The sequence below is a fragment of the Stegostoma tigrinum genome, chromosome 20 (assembly GCF_030684315.1).
Source record: "Stegostoma tigrinum isolate sSteTig4 chromosome 20, sSteTig4.hap1, whole genome shotgun sequence".
Taxonomy (NCBI): Eukaryota; Metazoa; Chordata; class Chondrichthyes; order Orectolobiformes; family Stegostomatidae; genus Stegostoma; species Stegostoma tigrinum.
This window is the reverse complement of record NC_081373.1, coordinates 8,038,700-8,065,787: the sequence shown is the minus strand read 5'-3', so window position 1 is coordinate 8,065,787 and position 27,088 is coordinate 8,038,700. Positions and strand designations below refer to the sequence as shown.

The following is a 27,088-nucleotide window of genomic DNA, read 5'->3' as shown; positions in this document are numbered from 1 at the left end:
GGCTGGGTCTAAGGAAAGGGATTAGCTGAAGTGGTGGGACTGGGGGCAGAATTTGCTGAGGGTTAGAGTGACGGAATAGAATTGGCTGAGGTGAGGTGGGTGTGGGGAATGGGATTGGTTGAGGTTGGGGGTATGGGAAAAGGAATTGGCTGAGATGGAGTGTGGGGGATATGGGATTGGCTGATGCTGGGGGTGTATGGGATTGACTGAGGTTTGGGGTGTGGGGGAAATGGAATTGTCTGATGCTGGGTGTTTGGGGGAAATGGGATTGACTGAGGTTGGGGGTGTGAGGGAAATGGGATTGTTAGAAGCTTGGGGTTTGGGGGAAATAGGATTGGCTGAGGTTGGGGGTGAATGCGATTGTTAGAAGCTTGGGGTTTGGGGGAAATGGGATTGGCTGAGGTTGGGGCTGAATGGGATTGTTAGAAGCTTGGGGTTTGGGGGAAATGGGATTGGCTGAGGTTGGGGGGTGAATGGGATTTTTAGAAGCTTGGGCTTTGGGGGAAATGGGATTGGCTGAGGTTGGGGGGTGAATGGGATTGTTAGAAGCTTGGGGTTTGGGGGAAATGGGATTGGCTGAGGTTGGGGGCTGAATGGGATTGTTAGAAGCTTGGGGTTTGGGGGAAATGGGATTGGCTGAGGTTGGGGGGTGAATGGGATTGTTAGAAGCTTGGGGTTTGGGAGAAATGGGATTGGCTGAGGTTGGGGGGTGAATGGGATTGTTAGAAGCTTGGGGTTTGGGGGAAATGGGATTGGCTGAGGTTGGGGGTGAATGGGATCGTTAGAAGCTTGGGGTTTGGGGAAAATGGGATTGGCTGAGGTTGGGGGTGAATGGGATTGTTAGAAGCTTGGGCTTTGGGGGAAATGGGATTGGCTGAGGTTGGGGGTGAATGGGATTGTTAGAAGCTTGGGCTTTGGGGGAAATGGGATTGGCTGAGATTGGGGGGTGAATGGGATTGTTAGAAGCTTGGGGTTTGGGGGAAATGGGATTGGCTGAGGTTGGGGGGTGAATGGGATTGTTCGAAGCTTGGGCTTTGGGGGAAATGGGATTGGCTGAGGTTGGGGCTGAATGGGATTGTTAGAAGCTTGAGGTTTGGGGGAAATGGGATTGGCTGAGGTTGGGGCTAAATGGGATTGTTAGAAGCTTGAGGTTTGGGGGAAATGGGATTGGCTGAGGTTGGGGGGTGAATGGGATTGTTCGAAGCTTGGGCTTTGGGGGAAATGGGATTGGCTGAGGTTGGGGCTGAATGGGATTGTTAGAAGCTTGAGGTTTGGGGGAAATGGGATTGGCTGAGGTTGGGGCTGAATGGGATTGTTAGAAGCTTGAGGTTTGGGGGAAATGGGATTGGCTGAGGTTGGGGCTAAATGGGATTGTTAGAAGCTTGAGGTTTGGGGGAAATGGGATTGGCTGAGGTTGGGGCTGAATGGGATTGTTCGAAGCTTGGGCTTTGGGGGAAATGGGATTGGCTGAGGTTGGGGCTGAATGGGATTGTTAGAAGCTTGAGGTTTGGGGGAAATGGGATTGGCTGAGGTTGGGGCTGAATGGGATTGGCTGTGGTACTGGGGTGGTGGGGTAGTGGTGAAGGTGAAAAATGTGCTGAGTGGAGAATTATTTCGCAATGCGGAGGAATTATCTCACTCGCGTTCAAGGCTGCAGCGATATATCAAGTGCGCGGCGCATAAAAACGCTGCTCCGTGTCCACCTTGGATAGATCGCAGGGAAGTGCATCTTCGCAATGAACGTGCTCACAGCTGTCCTCATGCTGAGCGTGGCCCTGCTGATCTTCTCTTTGACCCAGATCGCTCGGGCCAGGCGGAATGCTGGCAAGATTCCGAAGAGTTTGCCATCATGGCCGTTGATCGGGAGTTTGCTGAGTTTGAGAAGCGATTTACCACCTCACCTTCTGTTCCAGAAACTCCAGAAATCATATGGGAGCATGTTTTCCTTCATGCTAGGCTCCCATTATGTGCTGGTGATCAACAACTACGAATATGCCAAGGAAGTGCTGCTGAAAAAGAGCAGAATCTTTGCGGGGAGACCCAATATGGTAAGCTTTTCGAATGAGAACATTATTTTTGCAATTGCATCGTGCAGACTATTCACTGTTTAGTGCTTCTTCTAATGTCACAGGCAATCTCCGATGTGTAACGAAATTAATTTGCAGGTTCGCGATGGTTGTCTTGTTTCAGGTGTTTTGGGTTGGGTTTTTGTATTCTGTTCCTCGGCAAAATAAACCGACTGTCTGCTCAATTTCAATCTGCGGCAAAATAGGAGAGCCCTCTGCCTCCTTCGGGTGTCTACCTGCACCGACTAGCTTAGATAATAAAATGTGAGGCTGGATGAACACAGCAGGCCCAGCAGCATCTCAGGAGCACAAAAGCTGACGTTTCGGGCCCAGACCCTTCATCAGAGAGGGGGATGGGGTGAGGGTTCTGAAATAAATAGGGAGAGAGGGGGAGGCGGACCGAAGATGGAGAAAGGAAGATAGGTGGAGAGGAGAGTATAGGTGGGGAGGTAGGGAGGGGATAGGTCAGTCCAGGGGAGACGGACAGGTCAAGGAGGTGGGATGAGGTTAGTAGGTAGCTGGGGGTGCGGCTTGGGGTGGGAGGAAGGGATGGGTGAGAGGAAGAACAGGTTAGGGAGGCAGAGACAGGTTGGACTGGTTTTGGGATGCAGTGGGTGGAGGGGAAGAGCTGGGCTGGTTGTGTGGTGCAGTGGGGGGAGGGGACGAACTGGGCTGGTTTTGGGATGCGGTGGGGGAAGGGGAGATTTTGAAGCTGGTGAAGTCCACATTGATACCATTGGGCTGCAGGGTTCCCAGGCGGAATATGAGTTGCTGTTCCTGCAACCTTCGGGTGGCATCATTGTGGCACTGCAGGAAAATTCCTGCCACAAACCTCCCAACACTTCATTCCCTAGCGTCTGTTTCCCCACAATCAAAATGCATCTTCTTCCCTCAGTCAGTGCCTCCCAGTCAAACTCCTCATCTTTGAACACAATTACAACATACAGCTCAGAAACAGGCCATTCAGCCCAACTGATCTATCCTGTATATGAGCCTCTTCATAAGCTGCTTTCTCCAACTTGATGAACACACTCACCAGTTCCTTTCTCTGATGTGAAACATAGAAACTCGGATGATGTGGAGTGCAGGTGTCAGACTCGGGTGGACGAGGTCAGAAATCACATGACACCAGGTTATAGTCCAGCGGGTTTGTTTGAAATCTCAAGCTTTCAGAGCACTGCCTCTTTGTCAAGTGAATTACCTTCTTTCTTCACTTCACCTGTTAAAGGAGCTGTGCTTTGAAAGCTTGTGAGTGGGGTCTTTATTGGTCAGTGCATTAGTGTAGGAGTTGGGATGTCACGTTGCAGCTTTACAGAGTATTGGCAAGGCCAGTTTTGGAATACTGCATGCACTTCTGGTCTCCCTGCTGTAGGAAGGATGTTGTGAAACTAGAAAGGGTTCATAAAGATTTAACAAGGATGTTGCCAGGGTTGGAGGGTTTAAGCTACAGGGAGAGACTGGATAGGCTGGAGCTATTTTCCTGGAGCATTAGAGGTTGAGGGGTTACCTTATTGAGGTTTATAAAATCATGACAGACATGGACAGGGTAAATATAGAAGGTCTTTTTCCCCAGAGTGAGGGAGAGAGGGAAGCATTTAGAAGGGAGCTAAGGGGCAACTGTTCCATGTGGAGGGTGGTGCATGTATGGAATGAGCTGCCAGAGAAAGTAGTGGAAACTGGTACAGTTACAACAAAAAAAAGACACATTGATGTGTGTCTGAATAGGAAGGGCGGCACGGTGGCTCAGTGGTTAGCACTGTTGCCTCACAACACCAGGGACCTGGGTTCAATCCCATCTTCGGGTGACTGTGCGGAGTTTGCACATTCTCCCCGTATCCGTGTGGGTTTTCTGCGTGTGCTCCAGTTTCCTCTCACAGATGTGTAGGCTAGGTAGATTGGCTGTGGGAAATTGCCTGTAGTGTTCAGGGATGGGGAGGTTAGGTGACTTAATGGGGATGGGTCTGGGTGGGATACTCTGAGGGCCAGTGTGGACTTGTTGGGCAGTAGGACCCGTTTCCACACTCTAGGGAATCTGACTCTAATTCTAAAAGTAATCTAATGAGGAAGGGTCTAGATGGATGTGGGCCAAATGCTGGTAAACAGGACTAGGTTAAGTTATGATATCTGGCCATCATGGATGAATTGGACCAAAGGGTTTGTTCCATGCTGTATATCTCTATGACATTTTAACTTATTTCTCTATTTCTGTAACTAAGGTTTTGCACCTAAGGTGGTGGTACGTGTGGTGACATTGTACACTTTTCACTCTTGTACCCTGTGGTTGAGTACACGTGACAATAAAACCTAAATCTAAAACGAATCAAAAAAACACACACACTCAAACAAAACTGAAACCAGTCTCATTTTGTATTAACGTAGGTCAGACATCAGGTTATTGCCCAGCAGATTTATTAGAAAACACAAGCTTTTGGAATATTGCTCCTTCGTCAAGATTATGTTTAGATATGATACTGAGGCATACAAGGCTATGGGCCAAGTGCTGGAAAGAGGGCATGGAATAGTTATGTGAGGTAACACGGTGTGAAGCTGGATGAAACAAGCAGCTTCAGAGGAGCAGGAAAGTTGACATTTTGGGTCGAGACCCTTCTTCAGAAAATCAATAGTTATGTGGTTGTTTTCGACTGGGATGGATGTGATGGGCAAAAGGGCATTTTTCTGTGTTGTAGATCTCATTGACTGTAACTAAACTGCTATCTACATGAGTCCCGCCTTCCTGTAATAGGCCCTTAGCTTTGAAGATTGTGATGGTTCAAGTGCTTATCCAAGTACTTTTGAAAAGGTTGAGGTTTCCTGCCTCAACTCCCCTCCCAGGCAGTTAATTCCAGACCCCAAACACCCTCTGGCTGAAACAAGCTTTTCCCTCAAAAGTGAATGGGAGTAGGAGGAGGCCATTCAGCTCATTACAGAGTGGCAATCTCATGCTTTATCTTCATCCCCTTGCATCTAACTTTTATCTAAATAGTTATTCAAAGCCCTCTTGAATGCTTCAATTGAACCTGGCTCCGCCAAACTTTCAGGCAGTGCATTCCAGACCCAAACAGAAAGACAAGGTTTTTCCTCACTTCACCATTCACTACTTTTGCAAATCTCCTGAGCTTTACACTTGTTGTTCTTGTTACTTTAATGAACAGAAGCCATTTCTATCTGCCCACTCTTGCTTCTGACTTTGCAAAATCTATCAGATCTCCTCTCAGCCTCCTTCTGTCCAACAGGTCCCAACTTCTTCAATTCATTCTCATCACTGAAGTTCGTCATTCCTGGAACCATTCTTGTAAATTGCTTGTGCACCCCCTCCAATATATATTATTATTTTCCTATAATGTGGTACCCACAAATGTACAAGTATATTCCAGCTGAGGTCTAACAAGCACCTTGTAGAAATTCAATATCACCTCCTTTCTCTTCTGCTCTGTGTTCCTGTTAATAAATGCAAAGCACATAATATGCTTGATTTATTGTTCACTCTAGCTATCCTGCCACTTTCAATAATCTGTGCCCATCTACACCCAGATCCCCATGCCCCTGCACCCACTTGAAGTGGTACCCCCTTTTTGTACTGCTGTTCAATGTTCTTCCTACCAACATACATTACCTCCCACTTCTCTGCATTGAGAGTCTTCTGTCACCTATCCACTCCACTCTACCAACTTGTCTGTGTCTTTCTAGACTTCTACACTGTCCTCCTCTCAACTTAGAATTCTTCCAGGCTTCATTTCATCTGCAAACTATGACATTTCCCTCCACACGCCATGATCTAAATCGTGAATATAGACCACGAAAAGCAAGGGTCTCAATTCGACCCTGTGACACTCCACTACAGACATTCCTCCAGCCTGAAAAATATCCACTGTTAATTGCTCTCTGTTTCATATCACTCAGCCAATTTTGTGTTCATGTAGCTGCTTATCCTTTTACTTCATTAGGTATAACCTTCCTCACAAGTCTGTTGAGTGTCACTGTATCAAACTCTTGAAAATCCATTCAAAGTTTTGACAAAGATCTGTAGCTCAGATTGTGGGGGAAGTTGTTGACCTGCTCACCGAGCTGGCTTGTTCTTGTTCAGACATCATCAGTGGAGCCTCCGATGAAGCGATGTTATTCTATTCCGCTTGGAATTTGTACGTTTGGACAAAGTAATTTTGGACAAGTGGGACAAGGTAACCATAGTAGCCCAAGCCAAACGTAAACACACACAGGAATTCCTAGAGGCATGGTTCTCCACCCATAATGCAATCAACGAACACATGGAATTGGACCTCATTTAGAAACCTGTACAGATCAAAACCGGAAATGACAGTACTCACCATAACAGAGCGGACAGTATAAATTCCAAGCAGAGTAGAATAACATCACTACATCGGAGGCTCCACTGATGATGTTACCGAGCATGGTGATCGAACATCTGAACGAGAACAAGCCAGCTCGGCGAGCAAGTCAACGACCTCACCTGAAAATCGATGTACACCACCAGCAGTGTTACTGTCATTGGGCCTTTGTTACCCCTTCAGAAATCTAAAGCAGGTTAGTTAAACACAACTTCCCCTTCAGAAATCCATGCTGCCTCTTTCTAATCGACCTACTGATCTGATAAGACTGTGATGACAATATCCCTTTTACAATGTCACAGAACCTTCTATCTCCCGTTCCTCCTCCTCTTACAGCTTATGAGGTACACTTTTTACTTTTGACAATGCGTCACAGCCCTCGACTTTCCCAGGATCATTACAATGCAATGTTTAAATGTTACAGCAAACCAATAATATCTTTTCTCTGTTCAGTTGACTACCAACCTGCTCTCCAGAGATGGGAAAGATATTGCATTTGGAAACTACAGCCCCAGCTGGAAGTTTCACAGGAAGCTTGTTCATTCAGCTATATACCTGTTTGGTGATGGATCTGCATCATTAGAGAGAATGAGTGAGTATGTGCAGCAGTTGTGCACCAGAAATTCTTTTGGATTCCCCTGAAGGTGCGATATGTTTAACAGTGAGCGATGCGTTCACTGACACAAGCAAGTTTCTTGATGTCATTGAGTCAGTGGAATTGGCTTAATCAAGTCTACACTTCGTAAAAAAACATCAAGTGGAGTAGACAGTCTTTGGTAGGGCACTGTAACAGAAAGACAAAGAGTTAATGGAAATTCATTGCAATTAACTGAATGTATTATTGCCCAGAGTGATGATGATATATGCCCAGTCCCAATCATGACATTTGAACTGTCCTACATTTGCTTGAATTAGAGAAACTTAGGCTGTGCTCCTGCTCATTTACATTATCCACAGCTGCAAGTGAGTGTATTTTTTCTTAAAAAAATTCATGGGATCACTGTCTAGGCCAACATTTATTACCCAGAGGGCAGCTAAGAGTCCTCACATCACTGTGAGGAAGAGGAGCTCATCATTAGATACATAATTCCAAGCTATTATGGAATTCAAATTCCACCATCTGCCAATGGCAGGATTTGAACCCGAGTTCCTGGAGCATTAGGGTCTGTGGATTAATAGTCTAGTGATAATACCATTAGGTCATTATCACCCTGCGATAATGTGCAAGTGAACAGCTTCCTGCTCTTGCTTTGCTACATCGCTTCATGTGTGAATAACAACCAACGGACCTGAAATACCAGAAAATAAATAAACAACACCAGTACAACGGACCTGAAATACCAGAAAATAAATAAACAACACCAGTACAACGGACCTGAAATACCAGAAAATAAATAAACAACACCAGTACAACGGACCTGAAATACCAGAAAATAAATAAACAACACCAGTACAACGGACCTGAAATACCAGAAAATAAATAAACAACACCAGTACAACGGACCTGAAATACCAGAAAATAAATAAACAACACCAGTACAACGGACCTGAAATACCAGAAAATAAATAAACAACACCAGTACAACGGACCTGAAATACCAGAAAATAAATAAACAACACCAGTACAACGGACCTGAAATACCAGAAAATAAATAAACAACACCAGTACAACGGACCTGAAATACCAGAAAATAAATAAACAACACCAGTACAACGGACCTGAAATACCAGAAAATAAATAAACAACACCAGTACAACGGACCTGAAATACCAGAAAATAAATAAACAACACCAGTACAACGGACCTGAAATACCAGAAAATAAATAAACAACACCAGTACAACGGACCTGAAATACCAGAAAATAAATAAACAACACCAGTACAACGGACCTGAAATACCAGAAAATAAATAAACAACACCAGTACAACGGACCTGAAATACCAGAAAATAAATAAACAACACCAGTACAACGGACCTGAAATACCAGAAAATAAATAAACAACACCAGTACAACGGACCTGAAATACCAGAAAATAAATAAACAACACCAGTACAACGGACCTGAAATACCAGAAAATAAATAAACAACACCAGTACAACGGACCTGAAATACCAGAAAATAAATAAACAACACCAGTACAACGGACCTGAAATACCAGAAAATAAATAAACAACACCAGTACAACGGACCTGAAATACCAGAAAATAAATAAACAACACCAGTACAACGGACCTGAAATACCAGAAAATAAATAAACAACACCAGTACAACGGACCTGAAATACCAGAAAATAAATAAACAACACCAGTACAACGGACCTGAAATACCAGAAAATAAATAAACAACACCAGTACAACGGACCTGAAATACCAGAAAATAAATAAACAACACCAGTACAACGGACCTGAAATACCAGAAAATAAATAAACAACACCAGTACAACGGACCTGAAATACCAGAAAATAAATAAACAACACCAGTACAACGGACCTGAAATACCAGAAAATAAATAAACAACACCAGTACAACGGACCTGAAATACCAGAAAATAAATAAACAACACCAGTACAACGGACCTGAAATACCAGAAAATAAATAAACAACACCAGTACAACGGACCTGAAATACCAGAAAATAAATAAACAACACCAGTACAACGGACCTGAAATACCAGAAAATAAATAAACAACACCAGTACAACGGACCTGAAATACCAGAAAATAAATAAACAACACCAGTACAACGGACCTGAAATACCAGAAAATAAATAAACAACACCAGTACAACGGACCTGAAATACCAGAAAATAAATAAACAACACCAGTACAACGGACCTGAAATACCAGAAAATAAATAAACAACACCAGTACAACGGACCTGAAATACCAGAAAATAAATAAACAACACCAGTACAACGGACCTGAAATACCAGAAAATAAATAAACAACACCAGTACAACGGACCTGAAATACCAGAAAATAAATAAACAACACCAGTACAACGGACCTGAAATACCAGAAAATAAATAAACAACACCAGTACAACGGACCTGAAATACCAGAAAATAAATAAACAACACCAGTACAACGGACCTGAAATACCAGAAAATAAATAAACAACACCAGTACAACGGACCTGAAATACCAGAAAATAAATAAACAACACCAGTACAACGGACCTGAAATACCAGAAAATAAATAAACAACACCAGTACAACGGACCTGAAATACCAGAAAATAAATAAACAACACCAGTACAACGGACCTGAAATACCAGAAAATAAATAAACAACACCAGTACAACGGACCTGAAATACCAGAAAATAAATAAACAACACCAGTACAACGGACCTGAAATACCAGAAAATAAATAAACAACACCAGTACAACGGACCTGAAATACCAGAAAATAAATAAACAACACCAGTACAACGGACCTGAAATACCAGAAAATAAATAAACAACACCAGTACAACGGACCTGAAATACCAGAAAATAAATAAACAACACCAGTACAACGGACCTGAAATACCAGAAAATAAATAAACAACACCAGTACAACGGACCTGAAATACCAGAAAATAAATAAACAACACCAGTACAACGGACCTGAAATACCAGAAAATAAATAAACAACACCAGTACAACGGACCTGAAATACCAGAAAATAAATAAACAACACCAGTACAACGGACCTGAAATACCAGAAAATAAATAAACAACACCAGTACAACGGACCTGAAATACCAGAAAATAAATAAACAACACCAGTACAACGGACCTGAAATACCAGAAAATAAATAAACAACACCAGTACAACGGACCTGAAATACCAGAAAATAAATAAACAACACCAGTACAACGGACCTGAAATACCAGAAAATAAATAAACAACACCAGTACAACGGACCTGAAATACCAGAAAATAAATAAACAACACCAGTACAACGGACCTGAAATACCAGAAAATAAATAAACAACACCAGTACAACGGACCTGAAATACCAGAAAATAAATAAACAACACCAGTACAACGGACCTGAAATACCAGAAAATAAATAAACAACACCAGTACAACGGACCTGAAATACCAGAAAATAAATAAACAACACCAGTACAACGGACCTGAAATACCAGAAAATAAATAAACAACACCAGTACAACTGACCTGATGAATTGGCAATATCTTTACGAGCTTGGAAGGAAAGACAGTGTAGAACAGTTTGATACAGCAGCCCCAAGCAGAATGAAATTAGTTTTGCAGGAAGTTGTAAAACCATTCATTTCTGGTGTGACTTTAGGGCACAGGAGCCTGGCAGAGTCACTCACTTGGCAGCATCACTGGCCTTTTGACACAGAAGGCACTCTGCTTAAGAGCTACTTCTGGACTTGTCAGTCGGGGAACGAATGTTCACGTGATAAGCACTTAACAAAATCCAGGATGCACCAGGTCAGGTGGATTGGCCATATTAAACTGCCCACATCATTCAGGGATGTGCAGGCTGGGTAGATTAACCATGGGAAACGCAAGGTTACAGGGATGGGGTGGGGTAGTGTGTCTTAGTTCGATGCTCTTCGGACAGTCAGTGCAGAACTCGATGAGCTGAATGGCCTGCTTCCACACAGTAGGTATCCTCTTAGTGCAGAGAGGCACAAGGGTGAAGAAATAAGTGAGGAGATAGATCCCAAAGTGTCTCCATGAGGATGTAACCAGGAATGAAGGTGAATGAGAGAGATGATATAAACAGGAACCAAGAGGAAAGCCAACTTGAAGAAGTTTTGCTGTTCTCTCCAATAGGATCGCCTTTTGTTTCTTCTTCTTTGGTTTTGAAGCAATAAGGTGGAAAATCAAATTTCTACCTTGCTTCATTCCAAAAACGTTAGCTCATGTTATGGCAGTGCTGGCTCAAGTGACCATTTTTCTCTTTTTTTTTTGGATTGGTGGTGAGCAGTTTGCCAAGAAATGCAATCAATGTACAGTACGTTTGAGCATTACCTTGGCTCCCCATTGGATATAATGCCTGAGGTGACCCGAGTCATCACAAATGTCATCTGCATGTTGTGCTTCAACTCCAAGTATGAGAAAGATGACCCAGAGTTTCAGAAGATGCTGAAGTACAGCCAAGGCATTGTGAATACTGTCGGAAAGGATTCATTAGTGGACATCTTTCCCTGGTTGCAGGTACTTTGTTCTGAATCGCAACTTCTATTTATAACTTCTTAGACTACTTAGACCCTAATTGAAATAATCTTTGATGGTGGACAATGCTTGGCAACTGTGATTTACGGATGGGATGCAAGTAACTGTGACTGTAAATCATTAATGTGTGATTGCAGATCCTGTGGTAATCTCTATCACAGCCAATCTCACTGTTAATTCCTTCACAGCTATTTCCCAATGAAGACCTCCACCTTCTGAAACAAAGCATTGCAGTTCGAGACAGTATCCTTCAGAAGAAATTTGAAGACCACAAGGTACTTTGCTGTAGAGAGTAAACCTCCACATCACTGATGTAATGGCAGTAGTTGAGTGGACGTGTGCTATTGCATATGGTGCGTGTTTGTGTATCGGTCAGCAATGGTCAATGGGTGTAGAATTGTAAACCAACCCTCCTTCCCTGTCCCATTGGTGGGAGGGTGGGGTTGTAAAATACAGTAGCTGCATTCCAAAGTTGAAAAGAGATGTAAGGAGAGCGTGGTGGGAATCAGGAACTCACTACCTGTTAGAGATAGAGCTTTCACAACATTGAAGAAGTATTTAGATGCGCACTTGCGATGCCAAGGCATAAAAGGCAATGGGCCATCTACTGGGAAATGGGAATAGAATAGTTAAGAAATAAAATCCGAAAGAACTGCGGATGCTGTAAATCAGAAACAAAAACAGAAAAGCCCAGTAGGTCTGACAGCATCTGTGGCAAGAAATCAGAGTTAACGTTTTGAGTCAAATTGAGGTGGATCACTCCATTTCTGAAGAAGGGTCCTGACCTGAAATGTCAGCTTTCCTGCTCCGCTGATGCTGCCTGGCCTGCTGTGTTCCTCCAGCTCCATGCCGTGTTATCTCAGATTCATGAAGATACTGTCTTCATCAAGGGAAGAACATTCTGTTAGCTAATGGGACTTGGTAACTCACTTCACGTTTTCTTATGAATATTAATTTGTGTCCCTTGGCATCATTCCACAATGTGTACAAGCAGTCTTATTGGCTGGTGGTAGTGCTCCTCCCAGACAATTAGAATCCAGTCTCCCTGCCAAGGAGGTGTATCATAACACAACTGAACAAGTTGATTAACATGGCCATTCCCAAGGCTTTATTTCACACCATGTTGCTTACCCAATCAATATATCGCATTCTAATGGAAACCCTGTAGTTCATTTGGCTAGACAACTGGTTTTACAATGCATGGGTTCAATTCCTGGTACCAGCTGAGGTCTGTGTAAAGGTCCTGCCCTCTCAAACTTACCTGAGGCATGATGACCATCTGGTTAAACTCACCACCAGTCATCTCTCCCAAATGAGAGAACAGAATCAGGATGATTTTATATTTAGTTTTGTATTACACCCCATTCACCAGGTTTGGTGGCTTGGATTTAGGATCCCTGGAGTACATAAACCCTTTGGCTTTCTCCACTGTGTTTCTCTACAAGCTCCTTTCACATCCAATTCATCCCAGTGATCACAAAATAAGGCATTGATCCAACCTTGAAATGGCTTTCTCTACAATCTCACTCAAAACCAGGTACTCATCCTGGTGCAACAAAGTGTGGAACTGAATGAACACAGCAGGCCAAGCACCATCTTAGGAGCACAAAAATTCTCCAGCATCTGTAGTTCCCATTATCTCAGACACAATTTATCCTGGTGTGATAGCATTTCCTCTGATATTAGTTTTTCATATTTCATTGAACTACTTAGTCATGAGATGGACACAGACCCTTTGGTCCAACTCGTCCATGCTAACTGGATTATCCTAAATTAATCTAGTCCCACTTGCCAGCATTTGGCCCATATCCGTCTAAACCCTTCCTATTCATGAACTCATCCAGATACCGTTTACATGTTGTAATTGTACCCACCTCCTCTAGCAGCTTATTACACACACGCACCACTCCCTGATTATACCTATATGTCCTTGCTCTGGAATTTGGGTTTAACTTGAAACAGTTCTCGAGTCTAAATGTGTTTGTCTACTGTGCAAAGCTCTGCTCATGCATTCAGCTGTTTTGACTGAAGTAAGTCCAAAGACTTTTTCATGGCTCTGTCCTTTGATATAGCAGAGCCATATTGAGGCTTTTCTCTGCCCACTTCTGTAGGACCTCGGCTTTTACTCTTGCTCTGTGTTGAATGTAAAAATCAAATCAAGGTCTGTCCATTAACCCGCACATATCCGGGGGGTCTTTTATGAACAACCGATCACTTATGTGATGTCTTTCTCTGCTCCAAACCACTTTCCAGGCGAGTTACAGCAGTGACTCTGTAAACGACTTGCTTGACATTTTGATCAAAGCCAAGATGAATGCAGAGAATAATAACAGCTCCAAGTATGAGGAGAGACTGACAGACGACCATCTGCAAATGACTGTGGCAGATATTTTTGGAGCGGGGGTGGAGACCACATCTATAACCCTCGCATGGACAATTATTTACCTGCTTCACTGTCCTGAGGTAATATAAACGAGGAGGTGATGGCCTAGTGGTATTATCGCTGGACTATTAATCCAGAGACCCAGATAACGTTCTGCGGACCTGAGGTTTGAATCCTGCCACGGCAAACGTTGGAATTTGAATTCAATAAAATATCTGTAATTGAGAGTCTAATGATGACGGTGAATCCATTGTCAATTGTAGGAAATCCCCATCTGGTTCACTAATGTCCTTTAGGGAAGGAAACTGCCATCTTTACCTGGTCTGGCTTACATGTGACTCCAGACCCACAGCAATGTGATTGACTCTGAACTGCCCTCTGGGCAATTAGGGATGGGCAATAAATGCTGACCTAGCCAGTGATGCCCTCATCCTGTGAATGAATTTTAAAAAATACTTGAATTAAAGTATGCAGCAGGGATTAGAGAGTTACAGATCTCCCAGTGGATGGTTAGGTCATTGTAAAGTTTGGTAGCGTCCACAGAGAAATTAATTGTGGAACATTAATGCAGAATAGATGACTCCATTTGCAGCTCTCTTTAACACTGCTGCAAAATTTCTTACCAATGGGAAGCTGCTTCATGTTGGACGTAGTTTCTTTTGGCAAGCTTTTGGAAGTGTGTTTCTTTTAAACAAATTGAAATGTATTTTAATCTGGATTTGTTTTTCCTCATATGTTCACTGTAAAATTATCCCTTCTTAACTACTCTGTGCACCCATGTACAAAGCACAACCATGTATAGAAACTCTCACACAAACACTGAAACATGCCCCTGTGTACCTCTCATTCACACAAAGATACACATACTCACTGACACACACCACGCTGGCAGACAAACACATGCACAAATAGTCACCTACAGACGGACACATATTCATACAACCACATATACAGGCACAGACACTCTCATATGTACCACAAGTACAGTCATCCACACACACCCAACCACATATACAGCCACCCACCGATACACACACAATGTACACACTAGTTATCTACAGTCAGATACACAGACGACCACACACATAGACATGCACACAGATACACAATCACAAATAACAGGCAGATGTCTACATGTATATACACACAGACACGGACATACACACAGACGCACGCACAGACATTCTCATGTTTCCCATGACAGTGATTTGAGGAAAACGTTGTCTCATAATAATAGTTGCTTACTTCAGAAGTCCTTCAGTGTAAGTAAAAGACATGAAAGGATACCTTGTGAAAGAAACCAGTGAGATAGCTGAACAATTGTGGCCCATTGTTTACACCACAGGTACAGAAAAAAATACAAGAAGAAATTGATAGCAAAGTTGGATTAAACAGGACTCCTCAACTGAGTGATAGAAACAACATGCACTTTCTCAGTGCAACGATCAGCGAAGTCTTACGGATCCAGCCAGTCTCACCTCTCCTAATTCCACATGTGGCTCTGGCAGACTCCAGGTAAACATCTCTGAAACAAGGGTCTAGACCCGAAACGTCAGCTTTCCTGGTCCTCTAATGCTGCTTGGCCTGCTGTGTTCATCCAGCTCCACACCTTGTTATCTCAAACATCTCTCCAGTTCTCCACTGGGAACATAGGAACAGAAGAGTGCCACTCAGCCCCTTGAATATGTTCTATCATTCAATTAGATCCTGTAAGGTTGCTTTCATTTTACATTAGTATTCCTTGTGAATTACCCTGATGAGTACAAGATAAAAAAGTTTATTTCAGCAGGACTCACTTTCTGTGTGATCAAATGACTGGCTGCTACAATTCCTCAATGGTTAACATGAAAAAAACTGAAATGAATTATTCCGGTTGGCTTCATATCCCTGAAAGCCCCTAACTAAGAAAAATCTATCAATCTCAGTTTTAAATTTTTCACCTGAGCCACAGCCCGTACGGTTTCTGAGGGAGAGTCCCATTTTGTTATGAGTGAAGAACTACTTCCTCACATCGCTCCCGAGTGATTTCGCTCTCAGATGTGCAGTAAATTTGGGTGACATTTTACTTAGTCGGACTCTCCCGCACATGTCTGCTGCATTCCTTAATATGGGGCTGGACGGCTAGAATGCATCGCATCATTATCATCAGCAGCAGTGCCTCGCAGGTGAGGGTGACTCTCCTCTACCCTCGGAGTGAGTCTGTAGCTGGCTGTATGTACCACTGTGGCTACTGCAGGCTCCATTACCCTTGACGAAGATGATGGTCCCGGGAAGGGGTGGGTGTGGCAGTGCGCTCCATTCGCTGTTCTCGCCCGGCTTCCGCTTTTTCTCCAACAGCAAGTCTCGAGGTTCTCGGCACCTTCCCGGATGCCCCTCGGCACCTTCCTGGATGCCCCTCCTCCACTTTGAATTTCCCGGGTCAGTGATTCCCGGCTGTCTGTGGGAATGGCGCACCTCACCGATGAGACCTTAAGAGTATCACTGAAGCACTTCCTCTGTCTACAGTTGGGGTTCACTTGCCATTCCGAAGCTGGGAGTAGAGCTCCTGTTCGGGAAGGCTTGTTTCGGTCATGCTCAGCCCATCGGGTGTGGCCAGTGCATTGATACTGGGGATGTTGGCCTGGTTGAATTGCTGGTGTAGATATGTTTTTCCTCCCAGCAGATTCGCAGGATCGTAGACAATGCAGCGTTAGTGGTGTTGTTCCAGTACGTTGAGGTACTGTTGTAGACAGTCCGCACCTCAGAGCCATGTAGCCAGGCAGGAAATGCAGCGCAGAATAGTGCCAACAGCACAGGCTCTGTACTAGGAGTTAGCCTCCTCACCTTGCCCTGCGCAGCATTGCGTAAGCTACAGTGAAGACAGCGAGGACAATACAGGGGACGAGAGAGAGCGAGAGATAAAGAGAGAGGTTCCTTCATGTTAATTGTTGAGGAATTGTAGCAACCAGTCTTTTGATCATACAGAATGTGAGTACTGCTAAAAGAAACTTCTTTTCATCGTGCACTTGTCAGCATAATTCACAAGGAATACCAATGTAAAATGAAAAGGCCTTTAAGAATTACACTGACAACCCAATTAAGGTTGTCAATCAGACACAAAACATGGTGTGCTTGTGTTATGCTGGAAGCCACGTGTATTAATACACATGGAAAGAGAAAGAACTGCATCCCATTGCAACTCAACAAATCAAGTTCATTCCTCAGGGTAACCAGGGCCATCCTGCCTGGCTCCAATTTAACAAAGCTTGGCAGCTAACTGTCACTCATCATGTAACTGGTACATATTCCAGGCAACTCTCTACCAATGAGAATCCATTTGCCAACCAATCTGCACTCGTTGTTTCCATTTGATTTGGTGTTCTTGCAAAGTTCCCAAATGAGTGCGAAATGAAAAGCTGTGACAATATATCCACTTTTTTCAGCACTACTCAAATGCAAAACACGAAGGGTCTACCACTGATCCTTGGGTTACCACTGGTCACATTCTGCCAATTAGAATTGTGCAATGGTTATGATGCGAAAGGAGACCAGTCAAAACAAATATGCTAATGCTAGCTTTCTATAAGTGCAATTCAGCTCATCTAAGCCCCTCATCATTTTGCCGCAGCCCTGCAAATATTTTCTCTTCCAAAAGTTATCCAATTCTCCTTTGAAACCTGCAATTGAATATGTATCCAGATAATGTTCGGCAATGCATTTCAGATCCTAAACAGTTATTGTGTAAAACATCTTTGTTCATCTTGTCCCTGCTTCTTTCCCTTCCACCTCCCTTTCTTCTGTGCCCAGCCTCTTCATGATTGTGAAAATCTCTATCAAACAGCTCTCAACTTTCTTGGCACTGAGAACAACCTCAGTTTTATCAATCTATCCATGTAAGGCCAATTAATTTGGTGTGTATGTTCATTATCCCGGTGTTTCCTACATGTTTAAATCCTTTCAGTAATGCTTTAACTTCCAAAATTGATTTTATAAAGCTACATGCCTGGACAATTGGACATTTCTAAATATCAGTAATGTTCAAGCCTGATGTCGAGGTAATTCCCTGGGTTGCAAATGGGTTCTGTTCACAAGTTGATTTGTATGCAAGTCTGAACGCAATGCAAGACAACATAAAGGAGCCTTTTATAGGTACAGGAAGTGCTTGCATTTTGGATCTTTAAAATTACACCCCGTAAGAGATCATGTTTGTAAGTCAGATGTCCGTAAATCAGGGAGCTCTATATTCTGAAAGCCAAAATATAGTTCAAAAAAAGGGATGTATTGCACAAGGAAAGTAAACTGAACTTAATGTTAACTCTACCTGTTGCAAACACAGTATTATAAATATTTTTGTTAACTGCACTGAGAAATGCTGAGTTTAGGTCACTGTTCCAGAAGAACTTGCTGACCTTTTTGTTAAAAGAAAACTTTCACAAAAATGACCAATATCTATTGCTTACTATTTTGAAATGAAATTATGAAAATGGCATTTACATATATATAGAAATCATACACCTTTCATCATGATAAGTAACCTCTGAGACAGACAGTTCGAAATTCAAATCCCATCCCAAAGACTTGAGCACCTAACCCAGTGCAGTATTGGAGTGTGCTCGGTCAAAAGGAGGTCAGTTTGGGCAGTTAACTGCGTTGTCTGGACAACTGCTTTGTGATGCAGAGTCACAGCAGCAGTGAGTTCAGTTCCTGCTTCACTTGAGGTTACTATGTAAGATTCTCCTTCTCGACCTTGTCCCTCATCTGAGGTGTGGTGACCCTCAGGCTTCTCTCTCTAATTAGAGCATGCAGCTATGGTCCAGTAGAACTATGGTGACTTCACTTATTGTCAGAAACATTTCTTCTAGTTAAAACCCAGGCCCAATTGTCTCTCTTAGGTAAATATAAATACTCCCTCAACACAATTAAAGAAGAACAGGACGGCTTGACCAAGACTAATCTCTCAACTAACATCAATAGAGAGCAGAATACCTGATGGTTTATCCCATTGCTGCTTGTGGGAGCTTGCTATGCAGAAACTGCCTGCTGTGTTTCCTCTATGACAACAGTGGTACCAGTTCAAAAGTACTTTATTGTCTATAAAACAAGCTGGGAGATGCCAACATTGTGAAAGGCACTATACAAATGCAAATCTTTCTCCACTTCTTTCCAATAGGTTGTCATTTGAAACAAAATTCTCAGCCTTTAAGGTAGAATTTTAACACCAATTGCAATCTCTTGATTTCTAGTATTGGTGAATACACAGTCCCCAAAGGTACTCGCGTCATCATCAACCTCTGGGCTATTCATCACAATGAACAGGAATGGGAAAATCCACATGCCTTTGATCCAGGTGAGAGCTTTGTAACATTACAGCTTTGTGGGAGAGGGTGATCGCAGAGTAATGATCCAAAGATCCAGGTTAATGCTCTCAACACAAGGGTTCAGCTAGAAATAATATTCAATAAATGAGCCGGCAATTGGAAGCTAGCCTCAGTGATGGCATCATGTGATTGTTGGTAAAACGCCGTCTTTTTCACTAATCTCCTTGAGGACATTTTGTTACCTTTTCCTGGGTTGCCTACACATGACTCTGAGGCTGCAGCAACGTGGCTGACTCTCACCTGCCCTTGGAAATAGCTCCACAAGCAACTGTGTTTGTCCCGCCCAATAGCACTGGGCAGCAAATGCTGATCTTACTGGCAAACCCCGGAAGAAGGAAGCATCAAGCTCTATCATCTCCGATCTGAATGGCTACTCCCTGTTTTTTTTTTGAACAAGTGAGGCAATAATTCTGCTGTTTCTGTTTTCTGCTGGACAGACCTTTTATTTCTTCCCTTGTCCAGTGACCGCCTCCTTTTTGCTCACATCCTTATGCATCCAGCAAGATCTTTTCCCATTATTCCCATTGATTCCAGGCTTGTCAGGACTCTGCGATGCCACCCTCAGTCGAATGCAGCCTTGATATCAAGGGCTGTCATTCTCACGTCACCTCTGGAATTCAGCTCTTTTATCCATGTTTGAACCAAGGCTGTAGTGAGGTCAGGAGCTGAGTGGCCCTGGCGGAACCCAAACTGGGCGTCACTGAGCAGGTGCTGTGCGATAACACTCTTACTGACACCTTCCATCACTTTCCTGATGATCGAGAGGAGGCTGATGGGGCAGGAATTGGCCGGGTTGGATTTGTCCTGCTTTTAGACATACCTGGGCAGTTTTTCCACATTGTCAGGTAGATGCCAATGCTGTAACTGTGCTGGAACAGCTTGGCTAGGGGAACACATTTCAGTACTATTGCGGGAATGTTGTCCAGGCCTGTAGCCTTTGTAGTATCCAGTACTTTCAACCGTTTCTTGATTTTATGTGGAGTGAATCGAATTGACTGAAGACTGGTGAGTGTGGGGCTGGGGACCTCTGGAGGAGGTCAGGATGGACCATCCACTTGGCACTTCTGAAGATTGTTGAAAATACCTCAGCCTTACCTTTCACTTCATGTCCTCCCTCTGGATGAAAACGTCTTTCCTCACATCCCCTCCAAATCTCTTGCCCCTTCCCTTAAATTCCCCTGGTCATTGATCTTTCTGCCAAGGGCAAAAATGTCCTTCCTGTCTAAGCCCCTCGTCAATTTATACATCTCAATCATGTCCTCCCTACAGAAGCCTAGCATGTCTTATGTATTTCCTTGCCTTGTTGGTCCTGCCCAAATGCATTACACCACACTTATCTAGATTGAATTTCATTTGCCATGGATCAGCCCATCTAAATCCTCCCGTTATCTAAGGCTATCCTCACGTCTACTACCCTACCAATTGTCATGTCATCCACAAAACGTACTGATAAATTCCCCTAAATTCTAGTGTAAACCGTTTCTATATACCGAAAGCAGCAGAGGCCCAAACACTGATCCCTGCAGACATACTCGCAGGCTCTCAGGGGTAATCATGCGCTACCCCTCTACCGTCACCCGCTGCTTTCTGCCACTTGGCCAATTCTGGATTTGATTAACCAGATGTCTAGGCATCCCCCCCTTGGGCTCTTACTTCACTGTCAGTCTGCCGTGTGGGAAGTTCTCAAAAACCTCGCTGAAATCCTCGTGGGGAATGCATTGTCCCCATCTGCAGAACTGGTCACCTTTTGAAAAACCTAGTCAAGGTGGTTAGATCTGCCCTCGTGTTAGCAAGGCTGTGTTCACTGTTCTTCTTTAATGCCCATCTCTCCAAGTGCAGATCAACCCTTTCCCTCAGAATTGCTCCCAAAAGTTTGTTCACCACTGGGGTTAGGCTGACTGGCCTGTACTTTCCTGGTTTATCCCTTGTTCCCTTCTTGAATAACAGTAAGACATTGGCTGTCCTCAGTCCTCTGGCACTTCTTCTGTAGCCAGAGAAGAATTGAAAATTATTGCCAATGCCACTGCTGTTCCCTCCCTTTGCCTCACTCAGCAGCCTGGGATACATTTCATCCAGGAGACAATAAGGACTGCAAATGCTGGAAGCTAGAGTCAATAAATGTGGAGCTGGAAAAGACAGCATCTGAGGAGCAGGAAAAGCAAGGTTTTGGGCCAAAACCATTCATCAGCACTTGGGAGGGGGAGGGGTCCCAGAAATAGATAGAGGGTGTGAGGTGGGGCTGGGGGGAGGGTAGGTGGGATGGAGATAGGTGGATGTGGTATGGGGGTTATTGTGTTGGTCAATGAGAAGGATGGAGTGGATAGGTGAGGAGGAAGATGGACAGGATGGGGGTGGAGGAATTTTGAAGCTGGTGAAGTCAATATTTAAGGCTGAGAATCATTGGACTGAAGACCATCAATTCTTTCAAGAGGAAAATGAATCAATGCTTGAGCGAAATATACGTGCAAGAGGTTTATGGGGAGTGGGGATGGTTCTGCAGGGATAACAAGGTGTGGAGCTGGATGAACACAGTAGGAAAAGCAGCATCTTAGGAGCAGGAAAGCTGACGTTTCGGGCCTAGAACCTTCATCAGATTTTTTGATGAAGGGTCTCAGCCGAAAACATCAGCTTTTGTGCTCCTAAGATGCTGCGTGGTCTGCTGTCTTCACCCAGCTTCACACCTTGTTATCTCGGATTCTCCAGCGTCTGCAGTTCCTATTATCTATGGTTCTGCAGGGGATGGTTTGGATACAGTGGGCTGAATGGCCTCTTTCTCTATCATAATGATTATCAAACTTTTAAAAAAAACTTTTATTCTCTCTTCTAGGCCGGTTCCTGGATAAAGATGGGAAACACATTTACTCGCCTTCCACAAGCTATATCCCTTTTGGTGCTGGAGTCAGGGCTTGTCTTGGAGAGATCCTGGCCAGGATGGAACTCTTCCTCTTCATATCTTGGTTTCTTCAGCGCTTCACTATCGATGTTCCTCCGGGCTACCCCCTGCCAAGTTTGAGAGGAAACTTTGGGATTGTCCTACAACCAGAAAAGTTTAAAGTTCAGCTCAAGCTCAGGAAAGCCTGGGAAAATAACAAGTGACCGAACTGGAGGGCAAAATGGTTAGCAGCTGCAACCATTCTTCATAAAACAGCTCCCTGTGATGGGACAATGCAATCAATTGGAAATCTGCTGAGCACCCCATGGGACCACTCCTGCTCCTGTTACATTCTTATCGTGTCATCCTGGGCTCCATACCTGTTCAGCATAATCATTTACACATTGCCAGGCGCTTCCGTTTAAAAAGTGTGTTCACTCCTGATGTAATTTTTATCCTGGGGGATAGCAAGAACTGCGGATGCTGGAGTCAGAGTCAATACAGTGTGGAGCTGGAGGAACGCAGCAGGTCAGGCAGCTTCAGAGGAGCAGAAAGTCGACATTTCAGGTTTACACTCTTCATCAGGTCTGTAAACCCGAAACTTGCCTGCTCCTCCGATGCTGCCTGACCTACTGCGTTCCTGCAGCTCCCCACTGTGTTGACATAATTTTCATCCTGTTTGAAGTGGCTGGCAAACAGTGAAGCGTTCTCAGAATAAGTCATGAGAAGGGCTTTCTGAGTGGCTGAGAGGGGACAGCTTCATGTTAAGGCTAAAGATAGGGTCTACATAATATTTAATTCTAGATCTAAGCAGGAAAGTGCTTGGAAGTAACAACTCATTTGGGTCAAGTTTTCAGGGATAATTTTGAGATTTGTTCCAGATGCAACCGCTCCTGTCCAAAACCAAATACCACATCTCTGGAGAGTATCCACTGCTCCGTGATATGACATTAGTTTCCCCTTCCCTGATCGAAATTGCCTCTTTCATGTCAGTTTCACACAGTGGGTCCACATCTCTAGTCTTGACTCAAGTCGCCTGAGTATACTTTATACAGATACCATTCCTGGCAGCACATACAATAGACATCTGTTGGCCTGTGATCAACACAAAACCCACAGATCAGAGATGAAGGCTACTCTGCTCGGAACAATGTTCCCCAAGACAAAATTCTGAGTGAAACTAATTTTGAAAAAAGCAAACCCACACTCTTCCCCTTTAGAGGACGTCCGTGGTCATTGCATATCCTTAATTGTCCTTGAACTCAACAGCTTCTTGGGCCATTTTCAGGGCAGTTGAGAGTCAACCACATTGCTGTGGGTCTGAAGAGGAGGCCAGACTGAGTAGATTTCCTTCCCTAAAGGAAGCTACTGAACTAGATGAGTTCTAATGACAATTGTTACACTGTCAATATTAGATTAGAGCAGCTTTTTGTTTGAGACTTTTATGCCTTTTTGCCTCTTCAGAACGTGTAGATTATGAGATTTCCTGTTTTGTAAAACAAAGTGCCTGTCTTAAACTCCCTCTTCAATACAAGCATCTATTGGAGCTCGAAAGAGCCTTTATTGTCCTGGAAAATTACCCGTGTGAATTTTATCAGTAACATAGCTGTTTGTGGCAATGTTTTTATGAACCCATTGACATAATCAGATCAGATTTCTAGACAATGAAGGTTTAGGGTTGGATTGTGTTGCAACAGTGCGTTAGATCAAGGGCAATGTAACCAGCACTCAGCCTTTGAGGTATTACTAAAGCTCTGTGTTCAGAGAGACCTCAGCCTCTGTTAGTTCCTGATGAGCCTCCCAGCCCCTCCATCCAAACTTTAACTGGTCAGGTAGCAGAAATAAAACATTTCTCTGTTTTCCTCTGTATTAGCGCTCTGGTCTCTTCGTTAGGCTAGAGCTACCACAGAAAGCCCTTAGTATAAAAAGTGTATAATCAGTGCACGTTAATATAAATGCTGCAATATTTATGGATTGGAATAAGTTTTCTCTTCTGATTAATATACTCTGATGAATGTATAGACAGTAGTTTTGCTGCTCAGGATGTCATACCTTATTCTTTGTATAAAATGAACTTGCCAGATTAATTATTGCAGCCTTTATATTTGTTTCTACGTGCTTTTGAATAATTTAGGGCAGTACAGTGGCTCAGTGGTTAGCACCGCAGCCTCACAGCACCAGGGACCCGGGTTCGATTCCACCCTCAGGCAACTGTCTGTGTGGAATATGCACATTCTCCCCGTGTCTGCGTGGGTTTCCTCCAGGCGCTCCAGTTTCATCCCTCAATCCAAAGATGTGCAGGTTAGGTAGATTGGCCGTGGGAAATTGCCCGTAGTGTTCAGGGGTCTGTAGATTAGGTGGGTTATAGGAGGAATGGGTCTGGGTGGGATGCTCCAAGGGTTGGCATGGGCTTGTTGGGCTGAGGGGCCTGTTTCTGTAGGGATTCTATGAAACGGTGTGTGAATGTAAGTTTTATTCATTCACAGAATGAATGCTGGTGAGACCAGAATTTGTTGCATATCTGTAATTGCCCTGGAATGTTGCTTGGCCATTTTGGGAGGGGGAGGTGGAGTTGAAAGGTGATTACGTTGGCTGGGGGGTCTGGAATCACATATAGCCCATGCAAACCATGCAAACCATGCAATGACAACAGATATCCCTCCCTGATGGACATGAGTGAAGCCAATGGGTTAGACCATCGACATTATATAAGCTTTTAATTCCACACTTCTGATCAAGTTAAAATTTTACCAACTATTATGGTGATATTCGGACAGATTTCCCCGAATATAAACCTGACGTTCTGGATTATTTAGCTAATGACATTACTTCTACATCTTCATCTGCTCTTTGTGTATGAGTAATTCTTTGTTCCACATCAATAAAAGGGAGTTTATTTACAGCACAGCACAGTTTATATCTCATCCATGCCCCTTGGTAGGGTTTGAGCTATAGGGAGGAGTGAATAAGCTGGGACTATTTTCCCCGGAGTGTTGGAGGCTGAGAAGTGACCTTACAGAGGTTTTTAAAATCAGGAGAGGCATGGATAGGGAGAATAGACAAAGTTTTTTCTGCAGGGTTGGGCAGGGGTGGGGAGTCCAAAACTAGAAGGGCATAGGAAGAGGTGAGAGGGGAAAGATTTAAAGAAGACTGGAGGGACAGCTTTTTCATGCAGAGGGTGGTGCGTGTATGAAATGCACTGCTAGAGGAAGTGGCAGAGTTGAGTACAGTTACAACATTTAAGAGGCACGTACGTGAATAGGAAGGGTTTGGAGCAATAATGGTCAAATGCTGGCAAATGGAACTAGATTAACTTAGGATCTGTTCCGTATAGACGAGAAGGACCGAATGGGTCTGTTTGCATGCTGTACATCTGACCAGACCCTCCCATGTTGTATGCTGCATGATCCTGTCTAAAATTCTGCTGCTCGTGACCTCACTCACATACAAGCAATGCTCACTCATTATCTCCCCTGCTTACACATCTCCTGAGGTTCCCAATTTAAGTCGCACCCCACTTTTCAAATTCTCGTCCTTCACTTCTAATCCCTCTTTGGCCTTGTCACCTCTCCATGACAACAACTCCTGTTACATGACATCTCTAATGCAATGAGGCATTTCCAAGGAATTTCATAGGAGTGTCAGGGTTATACTGAGCCACACCAGGACCCAACACTGAGATGTTAGGTCAGATAATCAAAAACCTGGTCAAAAAGGTAGGTTTTAATAAGTTCTGTCCCTGTAATCTCTCAAGGTCCCTCCATTCCTCCACTTATTTGCCCAACCTTTGTGCTCCATCATTGACTGCAGGGTCAGATCCCATGTTGAGAAGTCACTCCCTAAACTCCTCAACTCATCTACCTCTCCCCACTCCTCCCTGAAATAATCTCTTTCTAAGCTTTTGGTTGGTAAACTTGATATTTCCCAGTGTCAAATTGGTTTAAGAACACTGCTGTAAAATGCTTTGAAGCTCCTTACTATGTTAAAGCCGCTACACCATTACAAATACAAATATCAGTTCTTTCTTGCACAAAGACAATGGCAATATCTCTAGAGTCTACAAGCAAGGGGTATTAGAGCTTTTAAAACCACCATATTTATAGTCATGTGGTATGTAATTTTTTTTGGGATTGTTGATTGATTAGTCATGCCAATGCTAAACATGCCACAGAACTTTGTAACAGATATTAGTAACAGTATGTCAAACATTTTATATAAATGTGTATTCAGTGAACTGGTAATAGTTCTGTTTATTACTCAATAAACTTGCAACAAGAGTTAATATTTAGATTTCTTCTCCCTGTTCTTGCCTTTGGTCCACATGAACTCTCTTTAGTTATTTGAAGTGACAAATGCCTTCACTCAGCAGCCAGAGAAACTTTTCAGAAGCAAGACTGGAATAAGAAACAATGTCAAGTCTGTGAGTCACCTCAGCTTACTGTATCTATCTGGTACACCCACATCATCTCACTAGGGTCTCAAAAAATGGTTAGAATCTCATTTTCAGACAGTATTTCAACCTGTAACCAAAACTAAAAATGTAATAAACTATGGGCAAGTAAAATAAACACATTATCTAAGAACACATGTATGTATATTATGAATTTTATATTTTTATTTTTACTCCCCAGATTGGAGTTGAAAGAGACAAGTCTTTGACAGTGTCAGGACAACTTGAGGGGGCTCAGGCTCCTTCGTTTTATATGCTGACACAGGAAAGAACTTTCTGCAATCTCTAGTGATGAGTTGGGAAGGGCAAGTTTTTAAGAGAGATAGTGATACAGCTGAACTCCATCATCTCCAGCAGAATTACGTTTTTGGCTAAAAAGGCCCTTGATAAACATTGAATAAGGAAAGACATC

The 27,088-nt window shown here is 43.4% G+C and overlaps 1 protein-coding gene across 3 annotated transcripts; it reads left to right on the top strand.

Moving 5' to 3' along the window:
- The first annotated feature begins 1,617 nt into the window (after positions 1-1,617).
- On the top strand, positions 1,618-26,514 carry LOC125461977 (steroid 17-alpha-hydroxylase/17,20 lyase). Of its 3 annotated transcripts, XM_048551421.2 has the most exons (8): positions 1,618-2,048; positions 6,866-7,004; positions 11,367-11,596; positions 11,803-11,889; positions 13,868-14,077; positions 15,343-15,512; positions 19,220-19,323; positions 22,182-26,514. In XM_048551421.2, exons 1-8 carry the CDS (start codon positions 1,737-1,739, stop codon positions 22,448-22,450), a joined length of 1,521 nt encoding a protein of 506 aa, XP_048407378.1. In that variant the 5' UTR covers positions 1,618-1,736; the 3' UTR covers positions 22,451-26,514. The 3 variants fall into 3 exon arrangements, with proteins under 3 accessions (XP_048407378.1, XP_048407379.1, XP_048407380.1); XM_048551422.2 differs by lacking the exon at positions 13,868-14,077 and having other exon boundaries at positions 1,619-2,048; XM_048551423.2 differs by lacking the exon at positions 6,866-7,004 and having other exon boundaries at positions 1,738-2,048.
- Positions 26,515-27,088: the final 574 nt, after the last annotated feature.